Raw genomic sequence first — 17,404 nt, 5'->3', positions numbered from 1 at the left:
CTCTATATCCCGAACAGTGATGTAACAGCCCACAAAATTAAAAAACATAAAGATAAACTGTAAAATTCAAATAGATAGGGCTTGACTGATCAGATCGATGAAGAACAAAACAAACAACAAAAACACATGAAATACAAAACACTGATCTAATAGTACTCTCAGCTACTGAAAGCTAGTTCAAACCAAATTTCAACGCGTCTGGCGTAAATACAAAATTTCAATCCTGGTATCTATGATGAGTCTATTTTTAAATAATAAATAAACCCTCTACTTCCAGACTCAAATTTCAATCAGACCCAATCCATCAAATTTAGTGTAAAAACTTATCAAAGATGACAGGCTCGTTGTCTCTTTGGCACATTCCCTGTTTCCATTCTCAATTGTATTTTATTATATTTTAGTACATCAGACGCGCGTTTCGACGACTATAAACACGTCATAAACAGTATGAAAAAGGCATGAGATTGTGCAATATCAAAATATATGTATCGACAGAATGTAGGACCAGGAGTTTCATTACTGCATAACAATACATATTTAGTTATGTTTTAATATATTAATATATTATATAAATAAGTCTAAATTGAAAACAACGTTCAAACCTATGATTGCGTTAGATAAAAACCGCAATTTTTATACGTGTGCATGCAAAACAAATTTCGTGGTAGAGGGGTGTAAATATATAATACAAGCCCAAACGGATACTCTTATTCCAACTGAGTGTAGTTTAAGCTACAAAAATATTTTTTGTCATGTATCCGATTTCAACTGGATAGATGCACAAGCCTGATGAAGCTAGTTTGTCTAGCGAAATATTGCGTATATCTGTTTAAACTCTAATGCAACTTTTTTAATGTATCAATTAGCGTGTTTAAGTTATATTCCTAGACATTTATATAATTATAATTTAGTAACTGTATCAGTTTATTTTCACAAGCTGATCCACGCCTAAATAGATTGAATGTTGATTGTTGCTATTGTTAGACATTTGTTTTATATATATATAGATAGATAGATAGATAGATAGATAGATAGATAGATAGAAAAGCATAATATAGTTATATTGAATAGATGAGTAGATGATCATTCCTGTACACTAAAAAATACTTCGTGTATTGTGCTAGATGACCTTGTTTTTAATTCCTACGAGAAGGTAACACCTCCCGAAACGAAAGCTGATTTTTATCAGCTATAGTTAGAGGAGGGGATAAGGCGTTTGCGCAAAGTGTCTAGAAAATCAACCTAACAATGTTATATAAGTACGTCTAAACAAGTGACAACTCTACGACAGATCCATCCATTGGATGACCAGTGAATGTGATACACGGCTGAAAACACATATCATATTCATAATTACTCTAAATATCAGCACAACAATGTTAAATCTGCAAACTTGCGATATTTATATGTTAATACCGTCAAAAATACTATTACATGTAAACAACCTTAATTCTGTGTTAAATTGATAACTTTTATGCACGAGAGTAGCATAATGTTTACATGGATCGTATCTGAAATTTATGTACAATATCACTGTTAAAATTAAAAACCAATTGTTCAGAGAACAATTGAAGGTCTTTCTACCCGAAAAGATCTATTTTGATACAAAAATATTAAAATTCGATTGAAAATATTATTTCCAGCGTCAAATGATAGCTTATTGTACGCCGGTTTAAAAAATATATGGTTTCTAGACATTTTGTTTTAAATAAGGAAGATTATTTGTTACTTCCGGTTTGAAAAATGTCACTATTTGATAATTTACCTGACACTGTTTCCAAAAATATATGGTTCTATATACTTTTACATTACACAAGTACAAAATATAGCTACTTCCGGTTTACACAAGATCACTTCCTGTTGGCTTTTCCAAGGTCATATGGCTTGCAACCTAATGCATAAAGTCCCATGGCTTTATCATGTATACATATGAAGTAAAAGCAAAGGTCAAAATCTAGAACGTCAAATTTACCAATGACCTTGAGCTCAATTTGAAGGTCATAAATCAAGGACTTAAAATCATAAGACACTAGGTCTTTATTATATATGGTAAATGATTTATATCACCATACGGGTAATTTTAAATCTAAGAGGGGAGAAAACTCCAATTAATGTTAGCGTACCTTTTCAACCAAAGTGTATGTGTTACGACATGTCGCAACTAACAATTTAGTAAAAATATGTTGTCGATATCTTATATGGTTTTTGAAAAGAAGCGAAATTAAACCAAAATCTAAATTTAGAATATGACCTTGACCTAATTTTCTATTTTTTGGATCAAGGACCTCAAATCAAAAGACCTTAGGTCTCTGTTACTTATGGTTTGCCAGTTAGAAATGCATATCACTTAAATCAAATGCATAAGGGGGAATAACTCTCATATGGAGTCTCCAATAGCTTCGGTCAAAATAAAACGTAACATCCTGAGGAAATAATGTGCATTTTGGAAAAATAAATTTGTCGCTTTCTTTTACGGTTGCGAAGGAGATCTCATAACAAGAAAAACAGTTTTCGGGGAGATAACTCTTACACAGAAGAGTGTTCGGTTAAACAGGGTCAGTTTCAAAAGCGTATAGACTGTATGATATTATATACAAAAAAACTAAGCGACATCTTTTGAAACAAAAATTCAGCGCAAGAAAAAAATGTGGCGGAAGAAAAAAAAAAATAAAAAACCAATTGTTCAGAGAACAATTGAAGGTCTTTCCACCCATAAAGATCAATTTTGATATAGAACTATTAAAATATCATATCCAGCGTCAAATGAAAACTTATTGTACGCCGGTTTAAAAAATATATGGTTTCTATACATTTTTTTTCTAAATAAGGCAGATACATTGTTACATCCGGTTTGAAAAATGTCACTTCCGGTTTTTTTTTTATAGTTTACATGATACTGATTCCAAAAATATATGGTTTAATATACTTTTACATTAAATAAGTACAAAGAATAGCTACTTCCGGTTTACACAAGGCCACTTCCGGTTGGCTTTTCCATGGTCAAGTGGCTTGCAACGTAATGCAAAAAGTCCTTTGGCTTTATCATGTATACATACGAGGTAAAAGCAAAGGTCAAAATCTAGAACGTCAAATTTACCTATGACCTTTAGTTCAATTTCAAGGTCATAAACCGAGGGCTTCAAATAAAAAGACCATAGGTCTTAATTTTATATGGTTAATGAGTTTTATCACTTTACGCCTAATTTTTAACATAAGAGAGGAGAAAACTCCAATTTAATGTTAGCGTACCATTTCAACCAAAATTTATGTGTTACGACATGTTGCAACTTACAATTTATTAAATTTGTCTTGTCGATATCTTATATGGTTTTTGAAAAGAAGTGAAAATAAGCCAAAATCAAATTTAAAATATGACCTTGACCTCTGACCTTGACCTTATTTTCTTATTTTTGGACCAAGGACCTCAAATTAAAAGATCCTAGGTCTCTATCACTTATGGTTTACAAGACAGAAATGCATATCACTAATAACAAACACATAAGGGAAATAACTCTCATATGGAGTGTTCATATCGCTTCGGTCAAAATAGGACAAATCATGCGAAGGATATAACGAGCAATTTTATAAAATAGATTTGTCGCTTTCTTTTACGGTTACAGAGGAGATGCAGTCACAAGGAAAACAGTATTCGGGGAGATAACTCCTACAAAGAAAAGTCTTCAGTTACGCAGGGTGAATTTCAAAGGCGCGCAAACTGTTCGATATCATATATCAAACATCTAAGCGACATCTTGCGTAACAAAATTAAAAAAAAAATAATAATCAGAACAAATACAATAGGTCTTTCCATCGAAAAGTGTAAAGACCTAATAATAATCAGAACAAAACCAATAGGTCTTTCCGAGAAAAAATGGAAAGACCTGATTAGGATGTAATATCTAGTTTTTAATTTAATACGTTTTCTACAGGTACAGTTCGAAATTAAAAGGATTTAGTAAAGATTTTACGTAAGTTGTGGTAACGAAAACCTTGACCTAATAATTTACCAGTTATACATAGATTACGTTCACTGTAATCTAAAACGTCTGCTATATACACAGGCATAGCGAATGATGTGGGAAATAAAATAGGGGTAAAAACTTTTTTTTTCTTTGGTCGTAATTATTTGTATAGAAATTCCGTGTAAAACTGCAATATCAAAATCTAGAAGAGGGAAATTCATATACGATTTGTTTAAATATGAAAGTAAGAAGACGTGGATTGCCAATGATACATGTCTACACCTGAAACCAAATGATGAAGAAGTGAACAACTATAGGTCACCGAACGGCCTTCAACAATGAATCAAACCCATTCCGCATATAAGCAATCAAAGGATCCGAAATGACAAATGTAAATCAATTCAAACGATAAACGGACGGCACGATAATTCCCTTTGGTGACTGTCCACAATATAATGAGAGAGAGTTCTGGAATAATCAAAGCTAAAAAATCGTCATGGCAACATACGTGTTATATCATTTTATCTTTTAAATGGAATATAAAGTAAATATAATCTTTTGGCCGTAAATTGTGATTTATCACAATAATGTTAACATTTGTTAATGCAACATGTGCTCTGTATAAGGTAGTAGGTATATTTGTTTAGCTTCTTGACAGTGGCAATTCATTTTTCATATATAATATAACCGTTTTGAACTTTTCATCAACAGCAACTTGCAATCTCTTTGTATGTTTTTGATATTAACAAACAAAGAGAAAAGTTTTTTGAACAAGTTATTTTCGTGGGATGTGTATGAACCTCGACTGGCCAGATAAATACGAATTAAAAAAATAATCTTAATCGAAGCAAATCATTTTTTCTTCTTCAAAAAAATAAGATATTTCAAAGTAAATACTAAAATCGTGAATAAAACATTGTCTTAAAATTTGACACATAAGTTTTACAATACATGAATATGAATATAGGCTCCGTGTTGAAGGCCGTACTTTGACCTATAACTATTAACTTTTTATACATTGCGACTTAGATGGAGAGTTGTCTCATTGGCACTCATACTACTTATTTATATGAATATTGTGTTGTAATAAGTACTAGATGCACTTATATTTTCAAATGATAGTTAGTATCTCTTTTGTCAATTGTGTTATATAATTTAACAAATTTTATCTGTTCTTTACAGCTAACAAGCATTTTTATATGATTTTCTTGTACGATGATTATGTACCGAAAGTTCTAGTAACATATTACGATTGATCTTAATCTACTGCATCAAATATCTAAAGTAACAATTAAAGTATGCTTTGGTAGAGAAAATTACTGGATAAGGGAACTAGGAACTGCAATGCCATATGGTTGCAATGATAATGTCAAAGGAGTAGGAAATTTGTCAAGTCCAGCCTGCAGTGATGTTAATGTAATGAATTTATTCAATACTACCTTACGAAACCAACGTAGTTATGGGCAAAAATGTTACCATCGGCCTAATGTAAAAAAGTCTTCCTAATCTAGATCGCCCTCTGGAAGCTTTGATGACCTTTTTTTCATCTTCATCATCCGCTTGGGTTACATTACATTAGAACTATTCTTTTTTCACTACCTGTTAATTTTCTAAAATTTTTTGAGAGATTATGCACTTGACAAAGGATGCATAAATACATTTTCTCCAATATACAGACTTGTCAGTATAATTTGTGATGTAGCTCTTTTCCGTCTTTTTAAACCAGTAGGATCGGGACCTTTACACGAGACAAGAGGAAATTCCTTCCTGTTTCTTTACCAATAGAGGAATTGATGCAATCAACATCAGCAACGTTCTACATCACAAGGAGGTAACATCTAAAATTCCTATTTATTTTCAAAATCAGTCTGTTGTATCCTACAGTTACACCAAAACCATTGCACCCAAAATATTTAACTATAAACAAGCATTAATGGACCTTGATTTAGACCAATACCTAAAAAACTGACATGCGAATGTTCCCAATCGCCTTACAATTACAGCCCTTCTGGCCATGTTATTTCTGGGGATCTAAACATAATTCAACATGAAAATCTCCGAAAGGTGATTTCTCATGGTCCTAAGTTTAGAGAACCGCAACACACCAATTGGAACCATAACTTCAAAATAATTATGGATTCCATTGAGGACTACGCCAGAGCATGGGCTAAACGAGAAGAAGTTGAACTGGACACTTTGTCAGAATGGGTCAAAACAATCAGGTCTCTGATAAAACGTCGCATTCATAAGTTGAAAAACTGTGTGAATGATCGACTAAAGTCCGATTTCAGAGACAAAGAGGCTCTGAAATGTCTATCATCTCTTCATGATAAGTATGTTGTTGTTCCTGCGGACAAAGCTTCAAATAGAATTGTCTTTGTATGTAAATCGTATTACTACGAGTGTTTTGTAATAGAATTAGGAATAAATGAGCACTCAGGTAATCCCACATACAAAAACATATCATTTGACAAGAATGAGATTTTGGCGAATCATAAAGTCCTTCATGGCTTCAATTAACATTACATTGAACAACAAATCGGAGGACTTACCTTGTTTTTATTGGTTACCTAAACTTCACAAAATTCCGTACAAACAACGGTACATTGCCGGCCCATCTGCATGTTCCACTAAAGAATTGTCCATTCGATTGACTAAAACTCTGTCCGCAGTGAAAGAGGGTCTTCAGAAATATTGTGAAACTGTTTACTCGCGTAGTGGTATTAACCATATGTGGATTTTTAAAAACTCTAAAGAACTTCTGTATAATTTTAAATCTCGGTCTTTTTCTGAAATTAAATCTATCAAAACTTTTGATTTTTCAACCTTGTATACCACCATTCCCAATGTGAAATTGAAAAACCGTCTAAAAGAAATAATCCACAATGCTTTTCAACATAAAAATGGTAGCATACGTTATAAATTTATCAAACTTTGGGATACCGTAAGGCATATTTTGTTAATAGTGAACAAAAGGGTAAAACATGCTACACAGAGGAACAAGTGATCAGTATGATGGAGTTTCTTATTGACAACATATTTGTTGAATTTGGAGGTAGACTTCTTCAACAAATTGTCGGCATTCCTATGGGAACGAACTGTGCGCCTCTCCTTGCCGACCTCTTTTTATTTTCATATGAATCGGAGTTCCTTCAGACACTTGTCAAAAACAAGAAGATCAAAGAAGCCAGGTTATTTAATTTCACTTTCAGATATATTGATGATGTTCTTTCCATTAACAATCCGAACTTTTTTTATTGGGTTCCATTAATATCCCCCGGTCTAGAAATTAAAGAAACAACAGACACGGCTTCCTCCGCATATTGGATATACATTCCCCAACTTATTCGGTATTCAAGAGCTTGCAGCTCCTACTCAGACTTTGTAAAACGTCACCAGTATCTGAGCAGAAAGGTGATGAAACAGGGGTATGTCAAAGAACGTCTCTTCCTTTTTCTAAAAAAGTTCATCGGAAGGTACCAAGACCTTGTTGATAAATATTCCGTTTCAACTTCACAAATAATACACGATGGTCTTGAAGTATAGATTCTGCGTACTTACGTTGTTTATAATCTTAATAACGTGATATAGTATTCTTTTATTTGTCTTTATTAATATTACTTTTACTGTTAAGTCTGTTTTTTTTTTGTGATATCCATTTGACGTGACTCTGTACTTATGTATCCCGTCATACTTTGAAAGGCAAAATAATTTTGATTTATTAATATTACTTTTACTGTTAAATCTGTTTTTGTGATATCCATTTGACATGACTCTGTACTTATGTATCCCGTCATACTTTGAACATTATATCTACCTATGTGACGTCAAACGCGCGATTCTACGCCAGTACTTAAAACCTTCCATCCTTTAAGGGTGGGTTTTACATAGATAAATAAAATCGTATAATAAAGAAGCAAAATGAGGATGTTAAATTTGATGTATGCCTTTGTGTGCTTCTTTGTTACATTTGTTTGTTTTATAGTGATTTAGATGATGACACAATGTTGACTGCTGTACCCTATTTTTGACATTTTTACCTATTGTGTCTGTTTGGTTTGTTCACGCATCGTTGTCAATATAATGGAATTTGATGCGACTGTCATACAAGTGAGAGGTTTAGCTAGCTATAAAACCAGTTCAATCCACCATTTTCTACATAAGTCAGGAATATGACAGTTGTTATCCATTCGTTTGATGTGTTTGCGCTTTTGATTTTGCCATTTGATTAGGGACTTTCTTTTTTGAATTTTCCTCGGAGTTCAGTATTTTTGTGATTTTACATTCTGGTATATACGGTTTACCATGAATTGAAATGTATACAGTTTAGATATGCTAGCAGACATTTCTATATGCAAGATTAAAATGCGGAAAATGATTTTTTTAATATTACCCTGTTTTGAATCAAAAATTTTGTCATTCATATAGTTCTTGTAAATAAAGTTTAACATTTGCATAAAATAATGAAATTTTTGAAATAAATCACTTGATGGAATGAAATGTTTGCATTTTGTCTGTGAATATTTTAACCTAAAAACCATTCCCGATGAAAAATTTGCAATGCTGATTTCATGGAAAGAAAACGTAGACAAGAACCGTAAAAGTTAAGTGGATTTTATCAAATTATTTCAGATATTAAGAAAAAACAAATATGTATCTGCGATACAGAAATGAAATTACTGATAATAAAAGTTACCTTTGATCTAAAACTTTAAATAATATCCCTTCATATTTATAAAACAAAAACTGGGCTATATACCATTAGACAGCAACTCAACAACGCTTAGAAATACATCGATTAAAACGGTCTTCAACAATTTAATGGGGTCTAGCATCGTTTCATAAAGAACAGGAAATAATTTGACAAACTATTAAAAATCTGTCTTTAGCACCAAAATAACAAAATGTTAAAATCAGAACACAACCACTAACGAGGTTCCCGACTTCGGACCGACACATGAACAAATCCTGTAGTTGAATAAGTTTTTAAAAGTTAATACCCTATATGATGGTTATAGAAATAAACATCAAGGAAAAAAAGCGAATAGACAAACAACAAATTGTCCGCAAATACTAAAAATAAAAATAAATATTAAGTAACACAAAACAAAGCAAAAACTTAAATTGACCTTGAAGGGTCAGCCGTTCTACCTCCTGTAGTGATACCTGCCCTGTTACTTTACTCTCTTTCTGTGAAACACGGGTTTAATGACAAGGATACAAACGACTGTTATCGGTAGAAACAACACAGAAATTGAAACAATAAAGACAAACCATACAACAATGAAAATCAAAGGAGAAAAAGCAAGACCGGTTTAAAACAAAACCAGAGGCAAATAAATGTCATAAACTATCTTCCTAACTCTACGAAATATAGTAGTCATCTATAAATTGGACATACTTTGAATAAAGGCAACAAATTTGGAAAACCAGATCAAACATTCAAAATATATGTAAAATTTGAAGAAACTTTACGAAAAAAACAATATATGACTTCTATTATGATTAACTTACAAATAAGGCATCGAAATGGGATGAAATTGCGACATCCAGTAATTGTTGGTCCGCGTTCCAGATATACTGCGACCTTGATGTTTTACAGAATGTATTGTACATTTGACTTATTGGCACGAAGAGAGCATAGCATTTTAATATTTTGTCAATAAAAAAAACATTTTAGAACACTGTTTTCAAATTGTTTATAGTCGTGAAGTCATTTGTAATATTATATAATTAAAATATAATTTGTTTTATATGTAATTCTATAATTTCGTGTAAGAAACATGATTCTGTTCTATTTTACTCTTTTCAGTACTCAGAATATTCTACATGACGCCACTTTTAACAACATATATTATATACTTTGAACAGTAATACCTTTTCATTCAGGATACTGTGAGCAAACTGCTCATAAACTATTACATAACGTTGTTGTGATATTGTAATTTGATTTATTAAAATTTTAATTTAAAAGATTCCTATGCAAAATACGGTTCCGTTCTATTTCCTGTCCTCCTTTTATATTTATCATTTCAAAACATGAGTCTTAACTAATGGCGAAACTTTGCGGTACTTAGTATTCAATAAAAAGTGTCAATCGTAGCTTATTCCATTCATTTGTGCTTTCAATGTCACACCAGTCAATTATGGTGATGTCGTTTTGTAATTTTGTAAGTTCTGGTAGAGAAATATATTCCCTACTCGCATTTCTCATAATGACTATTATTTTCTGTAAATATTTTGTGAATTTTTCTAATTTAGCTCTTTCGATTTCTAACCTTCCCCATGGGTAATCCTTATAATTCTCGGATATAATGATGATTACATGTCTGCTCATTTCAATAGCATTTGCCAGGGCATCAGCATGAGCCTCACCAAGTAAAATATCACGGTGTTCGACACAAATTTTTAGATGCCATGAGTTTTCAACTTTTGGAATCAACTCTTTTTTTATCCAGTCTATACTATCGTCTGCATAGGAAACATAAATGTCAAACATAAATTTATGGCGTAAAATAACTGTTTTAAATGTTCTATATATCCAAAAAAGGATTTGCCATTTAAAATTTAAAATAATGGCTACTATGATTGTTATAGTTATGAATGTAAAAAGACTCCAAAGACCAATCCTTATCCAGACGCCATTACTGCAGTGAACAAATAGCCGATGAAAGTCATTGTACACTGTCTTTGTATCAGTAATAGTTCCATTACTAAGCTGACTAGTATAATTTCTAGATTTAGTATCGAAGTTCAGCTTTATAAATTCAGTATTGTAACAATTACAAAGGAACATACTGTTCGCAGGATAGAGTTTGAATTTATTTTTCGTTCTCTGATTTTGACTTTCCATCCAAGATCGTATCGTTTCGATTATCAACTGTATCTGATTATCTCTTACATCTAGTTTTTCTAAAGTGTCTATATGTGTAACTGCAGGGGTATTTCCAGCAAGATATTACTAGCCAATATAAGATGGTTTAATGTTTTGCTGTTACTGAACGTGAATTCATTCTTATACCAAATATTGTTTCCAGAAATATCGAATGTTTTCACTGTTGAAAGTACATTAGAAAACATATCACTGTCACGAAATATTTGACCAAGATTAGCATCTCTCATTATAAGTGTACTTACACTTGTGAACGAATTAAAAAAACGGGTTTTCTAGAAGAATTTTAGAGCCAATCCCAGAGACATCTAAGTGTTCAAGGTTTACTTGTCCATCAAAAGAAATTCCCAAAAAATCATCCATTTGGAAGTAAGAAAAACCTAGATACTTTAAAATAGACACATTCTTGATTATAGGTCTCTGACTATTATACCCATCTACCGATAAATAATTGGACATTCTAATTGTATGTAGCTTACTTGGAATTGCAAACGTTAAAGTTGGTGGATGTTGAATATTATCTTTTAGTTTTGATTCTTAACATTGTAACTTTTATCAGATTTTCTGCTTAAACATTTCGTTGGTTTGAACTCGTGAATCAGCTTGTTTTCGACCAATGGTTGAAAATTAATTGTATCACTTAAGAATGGAATGTTTAAATACTGTATTTTCTTGTATTTAATTGGATTATATGAAAAGTCAAAAAATTTCTGATTGGTCAATTCACAGAGCAAACCAACGAACTGTGCACCATCAACAAAAGAAATTAAGGAAAATCTGTTCCCAGACAATACAATTGTATTAAAGCAATGGGGATATTTAAAGACGCCAAGCTGTTTGGGCCAAGGAAAACAATATCATTTTCTGCTAATACCAATGTTTTGACACACACCTTTTTCAAATATGATACCATTGTTTCTGTAAGTATAACTGAATTTCAAGACGGTGTGCCATTTTTTTTTGTATACTACCGCATGCATAGACTTATTGTGGAGGGGATATAAGATCTCCAAATCCAAAGCATCGGAAAGTCTGCATACCATCATTGTCAAACTTAACATCTGAAGATTTGGAAATGGCTTTGAAAAGTCTCGCTCCACAAGTGATATATATGGAATATTGTGGATGTTATTTCCGAAATAAATCTGTTCTACACTGTCAGGAAAATCTTCCAAAGTTATATTTTTCAATGCTGTTAAATAACAATGTTCAAACCGTATAATCTTTAGTTTTGTCAATTTTTTTTACACCACTCAAGGTAAACTTATGGTTTATAGTCAAGTCAACATATAAATATATGAGATGATGCAAATGTCCCAATTATGGATATGTCCACGATTGTTCCATGCATTTAAAATTTAGTCGAATATTTAAAAGTTCGAATGATTTAAGAGAACAAAATATTTCATTTGTATTGATAGATTGTACAACGTAGTCACCAAATTTTTAATTATTTATATAGAAATGCTTGTAATCATATTTTAAAAAACAATCAGCGGATACTTTTTTGTATTGACAAGTTTCAAAAATTTTAAAGAAGTCGACTTTGTTTAAACTATTTAGAAAGTATTTAGCAAAATTTCTTTAATTTTGTATGCATTAAGACTGTACTGACCAGTTTTATAACTTTTGTTATTAGTACACACTTAAATGCATTGTGTTCGTGTAATGTCCTCATATGTCCATTCAGAACATTGAGCTCGGCATTGTCCATTGAATAATTCGAGAAACAGATTCTTCGATTTTACCCATGGTTGACGCATAATAAAGTTTAAGGGCCGCTGGTTCATACTTTGTCTCGGTTGGTTTGAATAAGCTGTGATTGTCAAGGTTTAAAGAAAACTGTAACGATTCTAACGTCATTGTTGACTAATACTGTTATTTCAGACGAATTTTTTAAAGATGTTTATATGATGTTGTATGATTGACAATGAGACAACAATTCAGACGAGACCGAAGGATGAGGATATAAAAAAAACCATAGGTCACCGTAATGACTTCATCAAAAAGCAAAAACCATACCATATAGCAAGCTTTGAAATCCCCGGGTTGTTGCTTTAAAAAAAAAAGCCGAAAACAAATATGACAATCAACAACAATCGATAACCACTGAATTACATGCTCTTGATTTTAGACAGGCAAGTACAGAATTTGGCGATGTTAAAAATGTTTGTGAGAGCTCAATCCTCTCTCTCTCTCTATCTGTAAGCAGAATGGTGATGTTACAACACAGCATGAAAATTGTGTTTTTTTTAAATTCAACTGGATAGGGCTTGACTGATCAGATCCAAGAAGAATAAAACAAACAATAAAACCACGTAAACCACAGAGTATTAATCTTATAGTATTCGCAGCTACTGAAAGCTAGTTCAAAGCCAATATCAATTAATAAATAAACCCTCTTTTCACAGACTAAATTTCAATCAGATCACATCCATCACATTTAAAAGGTCATCAGAGATGATAGGCTTATATTTTGGTACACCAGATGCGCGTTTCAACGACTATAAAGACGTCAAAAATAGTCTGAGATAGGCATGATACTGTGCAAAATAAAAATACATGTAACGACAGAATGTAGGACAACGAGTTTTCATTACTTCATAGCAATACATATTTATTTATGTTTTAGTTTAAACAAAACCGGAATATATGTTATAACCATCAAAGATACTATTCAACAATCTTAATACTGTGTTTATGAATGAGTGCATTTAAAGAACCATTAATTTTACATGTATTGTATCTGAATTGACTGGTTCTATGAACAATATCACCGTAACAATTAGGATGTGATATCTAGTTTGTTTTTATGAAAGAATATACCAAAGGTTTTACGTAATTTGTGATAACGAAAACCTTGACCTAATAAATTACTAGTTATACATAGATTAAGTTCGTTGAAATCTAAAACGTCTACTATTGATACAGGAATAGCGAATGATGTGGGAAATATAATATATGGAAAATATTTTTTTTTCTTTTGTCGTAATTAATTTTATAGAGGTTCCCATCACCAATCTAGAAGAGGGCAATTTATATAGGATTTATCTAAATATAGAATTTAGAAGACGTGGTATGATTGCCAATGAAACAAGTCTACACTAGAGACCAAATAACGTTAATAACTACAGGTCCCCGTACGGCTTTCAGCAATGAACAAAACCCATACCGCATTGTTAGCTGTGAAAGGCCAAGAAATGACAAATGTAAATCAATTCAAACGGGAAAACTGACGTCTGATAATTCTCTTTGGTGACTGTCCTTAATATAATGAGAGAATTCTGAAATAATCCATGAAAAAATTTCACCATTGTAACATACGTGTTATATCTTTTTATCTTTTAAATGAAATATAGAGTAAAACGAATACTCTGGCCAAAAACTGTGATTCATTACAATGATTTTAATATGAAATGTTGCAAGATGTGCTCTGTATAAAGTAGTAGGTATATAGTTTTTAGATTATTGACTGCTACAGTTTTTTTCGTTTTTTTTTTTTTTTTTCGTATGTTTTGAACTTTTTTTATCAACAGTAACTTTACATTTCTTTTGAGGTTTTTTATATGAACAAACAGAGATAAAAGCTTTTTTAACAAGTTATATTCATGGGATATGTATAAACTTCGACTGGCCAGATAAATATGTAAAATTAATCATACTTTATTGTATCTGGAATCTCGAAGCAATTGACTTTTTCCGTCTTCAAATAAATTCAAAACAAGTTTTTTTTTGTTCAAAACAAGGAATAACATCGTGAATAAAACAAAAATAATTTAAATGGAAGATTAAAATGCTTAAAATAAAAACTTTTGAACTTTCCAGTCTTGAATGATTGAAACTGTTTTGATTATATAGTCCTTGTTATCAAAATTTAACATCGGCATAAAATAATGAAATGTATGAAATAAATCACCTTTACGGAATTAGAATGTAAAATAACAAAAATACCGAACTCCAAGGAAATTTCAAAACGGATAGTCCCTTATCAATGGGCAAAATCGAAAGCTCAAATACATCAAACGAATAGTGAACAATTATGGCGATCACCTTTTTGCAAAGGAAAGTAGACTAAAAACAACACATACGATGAGCGCCATTGTTAAATATCTAAAGAGTAAGCTATCTTCGGTGTAATTTTTTTATCATTCTTTGTTAAGTATCTCATATTGTAGTCAGAAACATTGCATTTGCATACACTACATTATGTGTTACTAAATAATCTTTTTTAATCAAACAAACAATAACAAAAGAGGATTTCAAGGGTTAAATTCAAACAATTTACAAAGACGTTGTTATTCGCTTGAACTAGATTTATTTATTAGTTGCTTTTTTAAGAACAAAGAACAATGATATACAAATGGACCCAGTTTACTTTTAAAGGGTTAAACACATGATATCACATTTCTTTCAGTAAAACTGTCATCAGTGGTTGTTGATGGTATGCCTTAATTTCTGTTTTTATATGACGTCCTGTTTGTTACGCTTACTATTTGCTTGTATCATAATAGTTCGAGATTTCCCGAGGGAGTAAAATCTAGAAAAGCTCTTCGGGGGCACTAAATTTTATTGTTTAAACCATCATAAACCAATTGAGAACTACAAAGTCACAATACGATTAATGCAAAAAAAACATAACTTTGTAATTGGTGTCTATTTCAATTGACATGTGTCATTAAAACTGCGTACTCTTCCTGAGAACATTCCTGGTTTTCCAGGTCGAAACATTATGCTTTTAGCACAATTTTGTCTGTCTGCCGATTCATATATTTTTCGTGAACCGCTCCGCCCCTTACGTTTTGAAAATCCAGGATCCGCAACGAGTAGTACGACGGGTTCTACTTGTGGATAAAGAATAGCTTATCTTTTCGGATCACATCCGTTGTTATGGGTGGGTTTCGTGTTTTATGATCATAAGTTTTCTATGGTAGCGTTTTGTGGACTGTTTTACGATGACTTATGATTTCTCCTTTTGTATCATTTTTCTTTTTCATGTAAAGTAATCCGCTTAACATGAAATATTATGGAGTTCAAATAAGGAAGTAAGTCGTTCGCTAGAACTTTGCTTGTCATTTTATACTTTAATTGTTACTTAACAATTGTTCATTGGTTGGAATGCTAAATGCTAAATATTAAGTATTATGTATTCGGAGTTTCCAGAAACCAAGCGATTAACAACGTGGAAATATAAAAGCTATTTAAAGATCTTAAATATCTATTTTCACATTATCAAAATATTTGATAGTTAAACCATACACAAAGTATTCTATTTCTCTCCTAAATTAGATAAAAGGAAAAAGTAAATAAAATGATCAATGTGATGTTATATTGAATCTACTCAATCTATGCTAATTTTTCTTGAACGTAATACAATTAAGAAAACGAACTACGCTTGTATATAACTAAAATCTATAAGTTCGATAACATAAACAGTACCAGGTGTATTGCAACAGATTCGCATTTCAACAATATGAAGTCCAAAATTTAATACAAACGTGAGAGCTGACTACACCAAAAAAAGGCCGAAAGTAAAGCCTAAGCCGTACAAAAAATCAGAGCTATATATCGCGACATTCATCTGCATGTTTTATGATTATGTTGTCTCTGTTTAAGCCAACTTTGAGATTTTTTAAATAATACATGCGTTGTTCGGTTCGCAATTTCTATAATATTCAATATTATGTTAGGAAAATTAGCAAAGATTGATAAGACTCCAAATTAAATAAATGATATCTGTTATCCGAAATATATATTGATATTTATACTTTGTTGCGTACTTTATTTATATTTTGGTGTTGTTGTACGCTTTTTAAGCGCAAATATATATTTAAAAAAATATCAGGTTAAAGGGTGAATAGAATGTCTCTAATGTACATATCAAAATATATATCGGTTTATTCAAAGATAAACCGTAAGCAACATCTCAGACCACAAATACATTGATTGAGATATATGTATTCTTTCTTTCTGACAATCATTCTTACTTATTCCTTTACCGAAAGAATAATGGCGAGTAATTAATATAAGTGTCTCTCTATACTATTCTAATGTAAAAGGTACAAAAACCCAAGTCAATAACATGGAATTCTGATGAAATATTTTCGATTTTGCAATCTTCAATTAAAACATAGGTCCGCATATGGTATTGAGAATATTGTGTCCGGATCCCGGATTACACAAGTTAAACGCGCATAGTTTTGTTTATATTAATAAAAAACGCTCGAATTGGACAATAATACCAACAGAGGTTTTATTCATGGCGAACTTTACAATAAAAAAAGAAGCAAGGGGAATAGCAATGAATACCTTACATCAGCTTTGCAGGAACGTATAGCAATCTTGTTTACAAATACAAATTTTATTATTTACATTAAAGTAGAATGTATTCGAATAGATCATTTCATTGGGGAACCATTGACTACTTTTGGGTAAAGGCTAATACTGTGCTATTTACTCTGTGGAAGTTAAACGTACTCGATTTGCAAAGCTACGTTCGATGAGCATTTTTTAACTTTATCTCATTAGAAACACACAGGGCAAAGTGACATAG

The 17,404-nt window shown here is 31.6% G+C and overlaps 1 protein-coding gene across 1 annotated transcript in view; it reads right to left on the bottom strand.

The window, feature by feature from the left end:
• Positions 1-11,620: 11,620 nt before the first annotated feature.
• Positions 11,621-17,404, bottom strand: part of LOC127736965 (asporin-like) — a 32,765-nt gene continuing 26,981 nt past the window's right edge. Inside the window, exon 2 of the mRNA XM_052247524.1 lies at positions 11,621-11,746. Coding sequence (XP_052103484.1) covers positions 11,621-11,746 — 126 coding nt within the window. The remainder of the gene's footprint in view (positions 11,747-17,404) is intronic.

Source organism: Mytilus californianus, unplaced genomic scaffold, assembly GCF_021869535.1.
Source record: "Mytilus californianus isolate M0D057914Y unplaced genomic scaffold, xbMytCali1.0.p SCAF_4, whole genome shotgun sequence".
NCBI lineage: Eukaryota > Metazoa > Mollusca > Bivalvia > Mytilida > Mytilidae > Mytilus > Mytilus californianus.
This window is presented reverse-complemented; position numbering and strand designations above follow the sequence as displayed.